Raw genomic sequence first — 15,685 nt, forward strand, 5'->3', positions numbered from 1 at the left:
TGTCCCTCCTGCATCCACCTCGAGTCGTACGACCCCCAGTCCGGCAGCGCCGCTGCCCACCAATGCCATGGCATCCAGCCCCGGTCCCCGGCTTTCTGCACTTCCTCGTTTTGGTGGCGACCCCGCCTTAGCTCGAGGTTTCATAAACCAGTGCACCCTGCACTTTGAACTTTTGGCACATCAGTTCATCTCCGACCGGGCCAAAGTGGCATTCATCATGTCCCAGGTCACTGGGGAAGCACTGGCATGGCTAAATCCCCTGTGGGAGAGAGGGGATCCCCTGGTGTCCAACCTGTCGTCTTTCCTCACTGCTTTCCAGAAAGTCTTCGATGAACCAGGGCGAAAAACCTCTTCAGCCTCCTCTCTGCTACGTCTCCGCCAAGGGAGTCTCACCGTTTGCCAATATACCATACGGTTCCGTACCCTCGCTTCTGAGCTTGCCTGGGATAACGAGGCTCTGGTGTCCATCTTCTGGGAGGGTCTTTCCGGACGGATTAAGGATGAGCTAGCCGGTCGGGACATTCCTACCACCCTGGATGACCTTGTGTCACTCGCTACCCGTATTGACATCCGGTCCCAAGAACGCACCAAAGAGACCACTCGGGAGAGAAAATTCCCCCGCCTTGCTCTTACTTTACAGAGACCTGCCTCTCAACCAGTCACTCCCCGGGCGCACTGGCCCGAACCCATGTAGATCGACCAGACCAAGATGGTCAAATCTCGCCAAGAGTCACGTCGAGCCGAGGGGAGCTGTTTCTATTGTGGCAGTAAAGAGAACCTGTTCCTGCCCGGAGAGGCCGGGAAACTTCAGTGTCTAGGACCGCTCGGAGAGGTCGTCCTAGGCAAAAGTAAGCCCTCTTCATCCCTGACTTTGTCTGTCTCTATCTCCTGAGGAGAGAACCGTCTCTTTGAAATTGCTCATCTGGATTCTGGAGCTGCTAGAAACCTCATTTCCCAGTCCCTGGTAGAGAGATACCGAATTCCCACCAAACCTCTGGCTGAACCATTGTCCGTCGCCTCCGTGGAAGGAAGACTCCTTCCGGTGACCATCCTGATCATCACCCAGAATTACTGGTGGCCTACCTTGTGCAAGGATGTGGTAGACTTCGTCTCAGCCTGTTCGTCCTGTGCCCGCAACAAAGTTCCCAGACATCTACCAGCCGGTCATCTCCTGCCTCTTCCTGTACCTGATGCCCCGTGGCAACACATTGCTCTGGATTTTATTACAGATTTCCCTGTCTCTGCCAGTTGTACAGTCATTTAGGTGGTCGCCGAACGCTTTTCTAAAATGGCTCACTTCATCCCTCTGCCTGGTCTCCCATCTGCATCAATGCTAGCTAAGGACTTCTACCTTCACATCTTCCGTCTCCATGGCCTACCCCTCCACATTGTGTCGGATCGAGGGGTTCAGTTCACCTCACGTTTCTGGCGAGCTATGTGTAAGCTGCTGGAAGTCACCCTGGATTTCTCCTCCGCTTATTATCCACAGTCCAATGGTCAAGTGGAGTGGATCAAACAGATCCTTACCAGCTACCTCCGGCACTTTGTTAACGCTCACCATACTGATTGGGTGGATCTCCTGCCATGGGCCAAATTCTCCTACAACAACCATGAGAGCGAATTATCTTCCAAGTCTCCGTTCTTTATAGCCTATGGTCAACATCCTCGGATTCCGTTTCCCGTCTCCGCTTCTGTGGACTACCCTGCCGCAGAGTCTCTGGTCAGCGAATTTTCCACCATTTGGGAGAGTACTAGGTCCGCACTTCTTCAGTCCTCCGAGCGGATGAAGAGACACGCTGACAAGAGACGTCTGGATCCGCCTCAATTCCGTCCAGGAGACAAGGTTTGGCTCTCCTCCAAACATGTTCGGCTCAAAATACCCTCCTACAAGTTGGGCCCTCGGTTCATCAGTCCATTTGAAGTCCTTAAACAAATCAATCCAGTGGTCTACAAGTTAAAACTCCCAGCCGCCTTATGGATTCCCAACTCCTTCCACGTATCTCTCCTCAAACCAGTTGTCTTTAATTCTTTTTCCAACAATCCAGGTTCTTCCCCTGCTCCGGTTTCTGCTGAGGATGTTTTTGAGGTAGAGAATATTCTGGCTACCAAAAGGGTAAGAGGAAAAACCTTTTTTTCTGGTGGATTGGAAGGGGTTTGGCCCAGAGGAGAGAACTTGGGAACCCAGGGAGAACATCCATGCCCCGCTTCTCCTTGAAAAATTTCTTTCTGGCCTAAAAAAGAGGGGGCATAAAGGGGGGGTACTGTAGCATTGGCGTCTCTGCCTCCTGCCAGGCAGAGATGCCGTCCCTCTCACCTCCCCGCTCCCCGCGTGGCTTCCTCCTGCGCTCCTCTTCCTGCTGCTGCCGCGTGCTCCCTCTCTCTTAAAGGGGCCAAGCGCGCCGTCCTAAGGAGTCCCCGGCCAATAGCCGAGGGTCCTCCCATATATAAGGCACCTCCTCCAAAATGGAGGTGCCCGAGCAAAAGTTGATGCACAGCATACTTACCTCTGCTTCTGCCTTCATGTCCAGTTGCCAGCCTGACTACTGTTCCAGTTCACCAGTCTGACTACTCTCCAGCCCGACAGTTTGCCTTCCGTTCAACCTGCCAGTCTGTCTATGGGCAAGTCCGCCTGCTTACCAGGACACACCTGCCTGTTACCTGCCTGCTACCTGCCGTGCTTGCTAGCCCGCTCACCTGGGAGCACTCGCCTGTTACCTGCCTGTTACCTGCTAGCCTACCTGGAGACTCTGCCGTCACTTGCCGTGACCACCCGCCTGCTAACCTAGAGACTTCAGCCTGCTTAGCCGTCACTTGCCGTAGCCTACCTGGAGGCTCCTGCTGTCACTTGCCGTGACTACCTGTTAACTATCCAGAGACTTCTGCCTGCTTGTTATGTCCATCCGCTATACCGGTCAGTCCCAGTCTGCTGACCCGTGGGAGCCACCTGTTCTCTTACAAGGTCGTCCCCAGAGTAGCACCTGGTCCCTCTGCTCGGTCCATCCCTGGTCACGGAGTTATTAGCCGCCGTATGACCATGGTCGGTCTGAGTTGATACTCAGTTACGCCCCTCTGGGTCCCTCCTTGCACCGCGGCACAGAGGTTCCACCACCCGGATCCGTAACAGGCTTTAAAAAAAGTTCAAGTGTTCTGTTTAGAAACAGTGAGACAATGCCAGTCACCCAGAAGAAAGGCATATTGTATAAAGAGTTTCCATTCAATCAACCGATCCTTCTCTTCCCCCACATCACTAATCGCCAAATGTTTGGGCCCCATACACAGTGGAAAGTCGTTTAGTTTCACCAATATTGGCAGTATCAGACTATGTCTTTCTTAGATGTATCAGGACTTTTAAGGTGGTTGTCTTATGCATGCAAAATTTGAACAGCATCATTTTGGCAATGAGCTGATTGCCATCGATTCAGCTTTTGGAACAATTAGCAATTAGATGTCATCACTCAGGGGCATTAGTGTCACCTATACATCACTTTGACCACTGCATGAGGAAAAGATGGAGAAAAAAATTCTCCATCTTCTCAATTGTGTGAGGCCGTGGAAATTGGACAGCACTCTGATGTCATCCTAGTGCAATCTGATTTTTTTTCCACAGACTCATTGACTTGCATGACCCAGTGTGATCCGAATATTAGATCAAAGTCAGGTATGCAGCGATTTTTCCTTGGACATCGAATGTCCTTGGAAAAAAATGGAAATGTGCACAGCCCAATAGCATAACATTGGTGCATATGAGATCTGATTTTTTGTCGGATAGCATTTGGACCGAAAATACGCTCGTCTTCACCTGTCCTAATATATGTCATGGACTGCCCTCCAACCTTATGTCCTATAATTGGTATAACATGGAAGATAAAATGTTAATTGCATTGTTTATTCTAGTATTGGGTACAAAAACCTTCAATAGCTCTTTCTCCCCTAGCACAGCAAACATATGTTTCCTTTTCACTATCATCAGCCATTGGCTAAATATTCTACTCACATATCACAGTTTTGTACTTTTCTTGTCTCATTGCTCCTTTTGAAGGTTTTTAATAAGACATCCTTGATTGCTTTTTATGCCGTCCATGCAATGATCATATGAAAAATACAATCACGTAAATTATCATTACGCAAACTATTTTACATGGACATCTTTGACATTGATTGTGCTGTGTGTCCTTGTGACATATTTAAATTCACAGTCTAAGGCAGAGATGTATCTAGGAAAGGTGCTTTAAAAATAAGCTTGTGGATTAATACATAGAAAAGCTGTTACTTGGTGAGAATGTCATTTTGTTCACTCTCTGACCAATTGATCTTGTGCTGCGTGGACATTTTGCTCTTTAACTAGCCCACTTCTTCCTGAATCCTGCAATATGTTTTCATGTCCCCATGAAATCCAATTTAGAAAGGCAGTAAATGGATTTGTAATATGATAAATTACATTGCAATCACTGGTGTATATATAGGACTTGGCACTGTTATTCTTGCTGATCAGGTGAAAAAGGCTACTTATTGGAGGATGTGGATCTCTGTTTCACTTTCTTTGAGGACTTCATGAATGTTTCCCAATTTTTTTTTTTTTTTAGATATTTTCATACTTTATCTTTTTATACACCTTGGGTATCCTTACTATCAGCATTACCATCTCCCACCACTAGCTCTAAGCAAAATGAAGCCATACTTCAGACCGAGTGTATCAACATAAGTATATTGCAATGGGAGGCACCATTTTAGTTACCTCACTGTGCTTAACCCCTTTACCCCCGAAGGTGGTTTGCTTGTTAATGACCAGTCCCATTTTTACAATTCTAACCACTGTCACTTTATGAGATAATAACTCTGGAACACTTCAACCGATCCCCCTGATTCTGAGAATGTTTTTTTCGTGACATATAGTACTTCATGGTAGTGGTAAAATTAGTTCGATATGACTTGCATTACTTTGTGAAAAAATTGGAAATTTGGCAAAAATTTTGCAATTTTCAAACTTTGAATTTTATTGCCCTGAAATCAGGGCGTTATGTCACACAAAATAGATAATAAATAACATTTCTCACATGTCTACATTATATCAGCACAATTTTGGAACCAATTTTTTTTTGTTAGGAAGTTATAAGGGTTAAAAGTTGACTAGCGATTTCTCAATTTACCACCAAAAATTTCCAAAACCATTTTTTAGGGACCACATCACATTTGAAGTGACTTTGAGGGGCCTTTATGACAAAAAATATCCAAAAGTGACACCATTCTAAAAACTTCACCCCTCAAGGTGCTCAAAACCATGTTCAAGAAGTTTATTAGCCCTTCAGGTGCTTCACAGGAATTTTTGGAATGTGGAAGAAAAAAATGAACATTTAACTTTTTCACAAAAATGTTATTTTAGACCCCAATTTTTTTTATTTTTGCAAGCATAACAGGAAATATTGGACCCCAAATTTGGTTTTGCAATTACTCCTGAGCACTCTGATGCCCATATGTGGAGGAAAACCACTGTTTGGGCACACGGCAGGGCTCGGAAGGGAAGGAGCGCCACTTTTTAATGTAAAATTTGCTTGAATAATTAGCGGACGCCATGTCGTGTGCCTAAATATTGGAAACCCCCCAAAAGTGACTCCATTTTGGAAACTAGAACCCTCAGGGAACTTATCTAGATGTGTGGTGAGCAGCTTGAACCCCCAGGTGCTTCACAGAAGTTTATAACATTGAGCCGTAAAAATAAAATTTTCACATTTTTCCCACAAAAATGTTTTTCAGTCCCCAATTTTGCATTTTTTATAAGGGTAATATGAGAAATTGCACTATTACACTTTTTGTGCTATTTCTCCTGAGTAATCCAAAACCCTATATGTGGGGCAAAACCACTGTTTGGGCGTACAGCAGGAAGGGATGGAGCACTATTTGACTTTTTGAATGTAAAATTTGCTTGAATAATTAGCGGATGCCATGTCATGTTTGGAGAGCCCCTGATGTGCCTAAACAGTGGAAAACGCCCACAACTGACCCCATTTTGGAAACTAGACCCCTCAAGAAACTTCTCTAGATGTGTGTTGAGCACTATGAACTCCCAGGTGCTTCACAGTTGTTTATAACGTAGAGCGGTGAAAATAAAAAAAATCTAACTTTTTCCACAAAAATTATATTTTAGCCAAATTTTTTTATTTTATCAAGGGTAAGAGGAGAAAATGGACCCCAAAAATTGTTGTGCAATTTCTCTTGAGCATGCCGATATCCCATATGTGGGGAAAATACACTGTTTGGACGCATGGCAGGGTTCAGAAGGGAAGTAGCACTGTGTGACTTTTTGAACGCAAATTTGTCTGGAATCGAGAGCCGATGCCATGTCGAGTTTGGAGCGCCCCTGATGTGCCTAAACAGTAGAAACTCCCCACAAGTGACCCCATTTTGGAAACTAGACCCCTCAAGGATTTTACCAAGGGGAAGAGTGAACATTTTAAACCAGAGGTAGGACACAGAATTTGATAACATTAGGTCATCATATTGAAAAAGTTGTCATTAGTCTTGAGCACAAGTGCTCACTACTTGAGTTTACCCTAGCACAACCCTAACCCAACCACATCCCTAACTCAACCACAACCCTAACCCTAGCACAATCCTACCCCTTGCACGACCTTAGAGTTTATTTTTTATGATGTTACTCGTGCATTATAAGTGTTTAGAGGACTTTATTCTTTGGGTCGGTGCGATTACAGCCATACTAGATTCAAACCGGATTTTTATGTTGGCAGCTGTCACACACTAAAAGACGCTTTTTGTGCAAAAATTAGTTGTTGCAATAATTTTTCCATTTTTTGGCCGACAGAGTCATGTAAGGGCTTGTTTTTTGTGGGACAAGTTGACGTTTTTATTGGTACCATTTTCGGGCACGTGACATTTTTTGAGCACTTCAGGATCAATTCATGATTTTTATTTTTTTTTATGCTGTTACGTGTGTGGTAAAATTTATAGGGCAGCTTTATTCTTCAGGTCAGTACGTTTGCAGGCTTGTTTTTCGCGGGACAAAATGACGTTTTCAGCGGTACCATTTTAATGTACATTCGTCGTTTTAATCGCATTTTATTCCATTTTTTGCTTTTTTTTTTGCTTGTTGTTTTTTTTTTTTTACCGTGTTCAGTAAAGGGGTTAACTAGTGGGACTGTTTTATAGGTCAGGTGGTTCCGGACACGGCAATACCAAATGTCTATTTTTATTGTTTTTTTTTTTTTTCATAATAATATTTATTTATCTGTAGAGTATATATAATTTTTTTTTTGGATTATTTTTTCTTTTTTTAAAATATTTTTACCATTTTTTAAATATTTTTTTCACTCTCTATATTTTTTTCACTTTCTAACACTGTTTTTTACTTTTACATTTTGTCCCACTATGGGACTTCCATTTTTTTTGCAGGCTGATCATTTGTATAGCATAGAGATGCAGCAACATCTCCGATCCAAGGTAAGAGGGGCGCTCTTACCTCTGCTTGCCCCGGAAATGCTGTGATCAACTTCGATCGCAGCATTTTGGGGGTTAATGTGCCAGGAGTGGTGCGTGACTGCCCTTGGCACATATTACCGGGTGTCAGCTGACACCCGGCGGCGATCGCGCCCCCATAGCCCCTGTGCGGGCACGATCGCCAGGGCATAATAATATATGCCTGGTCAATAAGGCCCAGGGTACAGGTACATATTATTACGCCCCATGTAAGAATGGGGTTAAATGATTAATACACATGTTTCCTATGTAAGTCATTGGGGGGGGTCTACCAAAAACTGTATGGTGCTATAAATTAGATAAAATGTACCCTCTTTGAGCTGGTAAAGCTGTTTTAATGTGGCACTCTGTTACATATAATTATACCCCTCTGACAGTCGTGTAGCTGTGATTAGGGGGGCTAATGGTGCACATATTCAAGGTATTGGGGGCCAGACATGGCATCAGCAAACAACTCGACTGTGACCATCATACTTTTATACTGGCCAAGTGCTATAAACTAAGAGCCTGCCTGCTGATATAGATAATTTAATGGAAGCAACTTTTTGTGGACTTTATGATCTCTATCCTACCCATGTTTTTTTCTTTTTAATCCTTTTTTGTCCCTGCAATTTAGTTCCTAATTGGTTTCATAAAAACCAAGCATAACCTGTGAATTTAATTATTCAAATGGAAATATTTGCTAAAATATGAACGTTTTATTTTTTGCTTTCTTGGAAAATTTAATCAAATGCAGTTTGATTTTTTTGGGCTTAAATTATAAATTTAGTACAATGAGTAATTCACTAGGTCAAACAAATGTCAAAAAATCCTAGGAGAAAATGTCATGCTTAGAGAAGAGTCAGACAGCCTTATTACTTGGACGGGGATCACAACGCAATGCTTGGACTGGCCAATGGCTCTCCCGACACAAGCGTGACAGCTGCATGGAATTACATGCTGTCACGCTCAGATCAGGAGAGTTATACGGCCATCTGATTCTTCCCATCCTGTGAGGAATCTGAAGCTTGGGCATCACTGGACATCAGTGGACTTTTCAAAAGGACAATAATCACAATCATACCCCAAGGTCCACCAAGGATTGATTTCAGAAGAAGTCCTGGAGGATTCTGGAATAGCTGTCACAGAATCTTGTCTTCAACACCATAACAAATCTTTTCTTAGATTTGGAGAAAGTGATTGAAGCATGAAAACCCAAGAATATTAGTGACCTGGAGGCCATGACTCATGAGGCATGGGCTAAGATTTCTCAGGAATGCTGCCAGAAGCTGGTGTCTAGCTATGCATCATGTTTGCAGCAGGTTATAACAGCCAAAGGGGCTCTACTAAGTGCTAAAGTGCTTGTCATAAAAGGGAAAGTAATTCTGAGACTGCACTAGTCAATAAAAGTTGTATTTTGAATGGAATTTGGAGAATCCAACCAATTAAGAAAGTTTCTAATTGCTAATCTAATTTGCAGTTGAGTTGAATATTGTTGGTTGTAGCTGTTCATAGAATCATTATATTTGTCAGGTTTTAGCAAGACGATAAAGCTATTTATTTTTTAACCCTATCCTGACATGTGATGCACATATATATGGCATGTCAGATTTGAGTGAGTGAAGGGTTATCAGGAGCTAAGCTCACTCCATATGGTGCAATTTCCTCCTATGTTATACATCTAACACCAATCTGCACCTGTAACAATTTAGGATGACTCAAAACACAACAGTTTAACCACAGAGGGTTCTTCGACCCTCATATTTGTAGGTTGCCGATGTGCTGTGATGGCAGATGGGGGCCTAATGGAAGTGATTGTCATATTACAGAAATACTGTACTGTATTGCATCAATTAACAAAAAATCTCAGGCTCAAGTCCCCGAGTAGGTTTGAATAATTTTAAATGTTTTTAAAAAATAATATGTAAAAATCCCTAAAACATAATAGTTAAAATCGTCACTTTTTTCAAATTACTTTAATAAAAAATAAAAACTATGAAAATAAATAATGTATATTCCGCATTACTTATTGCATGAAAGTCAGACCTTTTAAACTATTAAATTATTTAATCTGCATGATAAATAACATAAAAATTCAAGAATGGCTATTCTTTTTCACAGTGCTTTCCAATAGAAAAATGTAGTAATATACAATCAAAAAAGTCTTAAGTACCACAATGTGGTACCAATCAAAACTACAGCTCACTCAGTATAAAAGAAGGCTTGCATCAAGGTTTTGAAAATAAAGGCTGAAAGTAAATAACAAAACACTGTTGGAAGTCTACAGCTCTGGTATAAAGTGACGGTTTTGCAATGGTAGATGGGGGATAAACTAAGTATTCATGGGTCATAACACTGTATCCATTGTTCCTATCTATTAAATTAATATAATAATCCAAAATGTTCTATATATATATTTCATTCCATATACAGACAGTACTGTCCAAAATTTTTGGGCAAATGTGGAAAGTAAATGCTCCAAGGTAAAAATGCTTTCTAAAATAGAAGTGTTGATAATATATATTTAGCAACTAACAAAATGCAAAGTGAGTGATTAAAATAGAAATCTAAATCAAATCCACTTTTAGTGTCACCATCCTTTGTCCTCAAAACAACACCAAAGCATCAATTTTTCTACCAACACTTGCCCACAGTTATTGAAGGAACTTGGTAATGAGGTTGTTCCAAACATCTTAGAGAACTACCCACAGATATTCAGCAAAAGCCTTCTGTCTCTACATATAATCCCTTACAGATTCAAAGATGTTGAGATCAGGGTTTTGTGACATTGGCTATATGTTTGGGGTTATTGTCCTGCTGCAGAATAAATTTAGAGCCATTCACACTCCTCCTTGATGGTACTGCATCATGGATAAGTATTGGCCTGTATTTCTAATTATTGAGTACACAGAGAAATTGGAAATTTTAAGGAATGTAGATGAAGTAGTTGACCAAAGAATCTTAATCTAGAAGAAAAAAAGTCATGTCATGCTTACTCCCCTTTTAAATTATAAGATGTCCAATAGCTTCATCAGCTTAGAACTGGCAGCAACCAGTGGTACTGAGTTACATCCATTTACTAATCAGAGAAGTCAGTCCAGAAGTGGTCTTCATGGAAGAATTGTGGCCAAATACCATACTTATGACATGGAAACAATTCCAACTGACTAAACTATGCGCTATATATTTGATATTAACAGTAGGCAGTTTGTTCGTGAAGGGCTGGAAAGTGGTATAATGATTACTGTCTCCAGGCAACAATGAAGCATCGTTGAGGTTTAGGGCTTAATTTCAGCAAATGGAGTTAGGGATTTGGACAGGATTAATGATATTCTTAATGCTGAGAAATATAGGTAGGCAAGTATCCATCATGCCATACCATCAGGGAGGTATCTGATTGGCTCCAAATTTTTTTCTGAAGCAGGACAACAACCTCAAACATACAGCCAAATTCATTTAAGGGAATCTGTAACCCCCTGGGAGATATGAGACCTCCAATATGGGCATACAGGTGATAGAAATGTAAATCTATACATACTTGTATGCCCAAATTAGAGGTCTGCTTGCTTTGAAATATCTTTTTATAAAATCCGTTTTCCCATGCTTGGCATCTGGGGGATGCCAAGAAACCCCCCCACCTACTTAATTTAAATATTTCCCCCTCTCCTACCCTCCCCTGCACATCACAGGGCCCTGTGACATGCAGCCTTGGTCTGCATGTAACCCACATTCGCAATGCGCCTATAACGTAAGGCGCGTTTTTTTTTCTCTCGGCCCTATTTTACACTGCTGGATTCTAGTGCGCAGGCGCTGGGGAGTCACTGTGACTTCCGCTCCAGTGACTTCCAGTAAATTAAGTAGGTAGGAGGGGATTTCTTGGCGTCCTCCTGATCCCAAGCATGGGAAAACTGATTCTATAAAAAGATATTTCAAAGCAAGCAGATCTCTAAAATGGGCCATACAGGTAGGTATAGATTCACATTTCTATCACTTGCATGCCCATATTAGAGGTCTGATGGGTCCCAGGGGGTAATAAATTCCCTTTAAGAAATATTTTTAGTGTAAAAAAAGAATAACTAGTCCTGAAAGTGTTGGTATGGCCCTCATCGCACCCTGATCTCAACATCATCAAGTCTATCTGGGATTACATGCTAAGCAATATAGGCAAATACTTTTCCATCATGCCATACCATCAGTGAGGCATCTGATTGGCTCCAAAATTATTCTGCAGCCGGACAGCAACCTCAAACATACAGCGATGTCATTAGGAATTATCCAAAAAGCCATTATCTCAACATAATCAAGTCTGTCTGAGATTACATGAAGAAACAGAAGGATTTGCTTAAGACTGCAGCCACAGAAGATCTATGGTTGGTTTTCCAAGATGTTTGTAACAAGTTCCCTGCCGAGTTTCTTCAAAAACTTTGGGCAACTCCTACAAGAATTGTTACTGTTTTAAAAGCAAAAGCTGGTCACACCAAATGTTGATTTGATTTAGATTTCTCTTTTGTTCATTCACTTTGTATTTTGTTAATTGATAAAAATAAACTATTAACACTCCCATTTTTTAAAGGGTTCCTATTTTGCAGCATTTTTTCACAGCTGCCTAAAACTTTTGCACAATACTACATATAACCAACATATTCTCAATGACTATAATCTGTTAGTCTCCCATAATAGTCTCTGTCCTCTGTGCATCTATAATTTCCATATCCCATGCATGTTATGGCATGTAATATAAGTGAAAATTGGAGAACCTAAAGAAGTATGGGAAAAACATTCAATTCAGTCTTCATACATAATAAAGTTACTGTTAGTAGCATTTGTCAATAGTGATTTTTCTATTACAACCTAGATTATTATTCATATATTTTCCATTTAGAATTCACATACAATGCAAATCTAGTAATAATGAACGAATCTGCTGAAACTTAAATTTGGCATTTCGTTCAAATTTGACCAGAACTAATACATTACATTGAATTTATTGGAAGCAAATGAAATGTATGTTATTATGCGCTAAGGTTTCACGAGGTCTCAGATCATTTTCAAAAATATGCAAAAAAATATTATTCAGCATTTTCCGGCAATTGGTATCTTCGATTTCTTCTGTCTCTCACTTATTTGAAGCAGGAAAGGACAAGAATACTCAGCATCAGAAGACATCAAAGATGGCCACATGAATCCTGCATCAGTGACTGGACCAATGAAGACAAGTGAGGGCTGGAGATATATTATATATTCACTTTTTTATTTCTCTATACCCTTTCTTACCGTTCTGAATCCAGAAAAATGGCAGTCAGACAGTACTATTCTGCTGACTTTGGACAAATTAGATCGCAAAAGGGGGCTTCTGTTGAATTTGAATTTTTTTTGACCTTCAAAATGATTTGCTCATCTCTGATATATAGCCTTCACTGAACAGCAAGTTTGATCTACTTTCTATGAGTTGCATATTATCTAATTATCACTATTCGCTTTCAGAAGAAACATTACTTATTGCTACAAAGAAAAAAAGCAAAAAATTAAATACAATACAATAGTCCCTAGTTCAATGTCACAGATCCTTGCAGTTGTTCTCTTACCACATGTGCTGTTATATTCATCCGAACCATCTGGACAATCAGGCAATCCATCACAATACCGAGACTCTGATATACATGTTACAGCATCATTACACATTTTATGGAAGGGTGGACAAGAAGCTGTGAAAAAAAACATTATATTAGACATTTTTCAGTATGGATTTTACAGTAGTTTTGATATGTGAAATTCAATATTTCAATTAGAAAATCATTTTAATTTCAATTACAAAAATACTGCAGACAATTCTATAGAGACCAATATACAACATCTATGGAAAATACCAAATTAGATGTCATATATAAATCTTGATGTTATGGCTTTAGAATGTTAGGAGATAAGTAGAGATGAATGGATCTTTTGCAATTCAAATTTGCCAGGTTCACCAAATTTTACCCCAAAATTTGATTTTAGTCAAATTAATTTGCTGCAAATCGGAATACTGAAGCGTCATTGATTACCCACAAATAAGAGAGAAGAAGAGAGTGTAAGACTAACTCCAACTAGCTCTGGGCTCTGCTCCTCTGGAACCCATTGATCTCTGATCCCAGGAATGCTAAGTAGAGATGAGCAGATCAATCCACGTAGGATCGAATTCGAGTTGAATCTTCTGAATTCTCGTGAATTTCTGTTCGCCATCACAGATCAGCTGTGGAGCACAGTTTGTACGCTGAGAGGCATTTTCCATCTCCACAGTCACTGAGTCTCTCTCTTTTATAGTGTATAAGCTCTTATGGCTAGCGGGGTTATCTTTTTCTTGTCTATTCAGTTAAGCTCTTATGATTAGCGAGGTATTCTCTCTCTCATCTGCACAATTTAAGCTTTTATAATCAACGGGGCAGTTTTTCTCTTTCGCCTGTAGAGTGTAAGGTCTTATGGTCAGCAAGCTCCTATCTCTCTCCTCTCCCCCACATGTATTATCTAAGTAAATGCAAATTTTCAAGTATTGAGAGTTGCGCAAATGTATTCACCACATATCAAATTTAGGGGGAATATTCATTGAAATCAGTGAATTCTAATTTCTAAAGATCTGCTCATTTCTAATGCTAGGGAAGCAGAGGAAGCTGAGGCACTTGGAGCCTCGATTACTGCTGTCCAGAGGTGGGATGTGGAGAAGGAAATAATAAGACAGTGGACAGTGAAGACTAATTCTTTCAGTAGGGAATGTTACAAATACTGTCCCCAGCCATACAAAGTCTGATAATGCACTGGATAGCCTGGGAGAGACCTTGTGATATCATAGATGCAAGACATTAAAGAAGACCTTTCACCATCTTTTTAGCGGCTGCAGTGTGGAAAAATCATTTATTTATTTTATTTAGTTGCTCTGTGCTTTCTCTGTTGTGAAGATATTAGCAATCAAAGTATTTGATTTTATTGAAAAAATTACCAAGTATGTATTGACAAGGCTAAGTTAGGTGTATTCATAACTCGCACAGTGATCATATTTAAAGAGTAGTAATAAATGGTTGCACATCCAATTTGAAGAGTGTTTCAAGTGGGGTACCACAAGGCTCTATCCAGGACCTGGTGTTGTTCAACATTTTTATAAATGATCTAGATAAGGGAACGGAAGGTAATCTAATCAAATTTGAAGGCGATACAAAGCTAGGAGCGATAGCTAACAATAGAGAAGACAGAGAAAGGATTCAGAAGGATCTAGATAAGCTTGAACAATGGGTAGCAACTAATAGAATGGTATTTAACAGGGAGAAATGTAAGATTCTACATCTGGGCAAAAAAAATTAAAATTACATTTACAGAATGGGAGGAATAGAACTAAGCAACAGCACGTGTGAAAAAGACTTGGGCATACTAATAGATCACAGACTACTCAAGAGTCAACAGTGTGATGCAGCAGCAAAAACGGCAAACACGGTTCTGGGATGTATTAAGAGAAGCATAGAGTCTAGATCACGTGAAGTAATTATCCCCCTCTACTCCTCCTTAATCAGGCCCCATCTGGAATACTGTGTCCAGTTCTGAGCACCACATTTTAAAAAAGACATTGGAAAACTCATGCAAGTTTAGAGAAGAGCTACCAGGATGGTGTGCAGACTTCAAACTAGGTCCTACGAGGAACGATTAAAGGATCTGGGAATGTTTAGCTTGCAATAAAGAAGGCTAAGAGGAGACTTAATAGCGGTCTACAAATATCTGAAGGGATGTCACAGTGTAGAAGGATCATTCTTATTCTCATTTGCACATGGAAACAAGAGAAGCAATGGAATAAAACTGAAAGGGAGAAGATACAAATTAGATATTAGAAAAAGTTTTTGACAGTGAGGGTGATCAGTGAGTGGAACAGGCTTCCACGAGAGGTGGTGGTGAGTTTTCCTTCAATGGAAGTCTTTAAACAGAGGCTGGACAGACATCAGTCTGAGATGGTTTAATGAATCCTGCATTGAGCAGAGGGTTGGAGGTCCCTTCCAACTCTAACATTCTATGTTTATATGATTTGGAACCTAATGACTTAACCTTTCTTAATTCCAAATGGGCGTTGTCATATAGCTTTCACTGGTGGGAGTGTGCTTCTTTCTGCTATATGATTCTGACCAATCATAGACATGCAGCAACACAGCATAAAAAGAACACGCCTCACAATAGCAGGTTTCTCAGTGTATGAGATGTAATC

General features: G+C 40.8%; 1 protein-coding gene across 2 annotated transcripts in view; it reads right to left on the bottom strand.

Moving 5' to 3' along the window:
• The window catches only part of TMPRSS15 (transmembrane serine protease 15), a 780,444-nt gene that overhangs the window by 665,993 nt on the left and 98,766 nt on the right, over positions 1–15,685 (bottom strand). For both annotated transcript variants that reach the window (XM_073668264.1, XM_073668263.1), the window contains exon 6: positions 13,053–13,172. In XM_073668264.1, coding sequence (XP_073524365.1) covers positions 13,053–13,172 — 120 coding nt within the window. The remainder of the gene's footprint in view (positions 1–13,052; positions 13,173–15,685) is intronic.

This window comes from Phyllobates terribilis, unplaced genomic scaffold (genome assembly GCF_046119375.1).
Source record: "Phyllobates terribilis strain yellow unplaced genomic scaffold, ASM4611937v1 Scaffold_2__4_contigs__length_985480577, whole genome shotgun sequence".
NCBI classification, from domain to species: Eukaryota; Metazoa; Chordata; class Amphibia; order Anura; family Dendrobatidae; genus Phyllobates; species Phyllobates terribilis.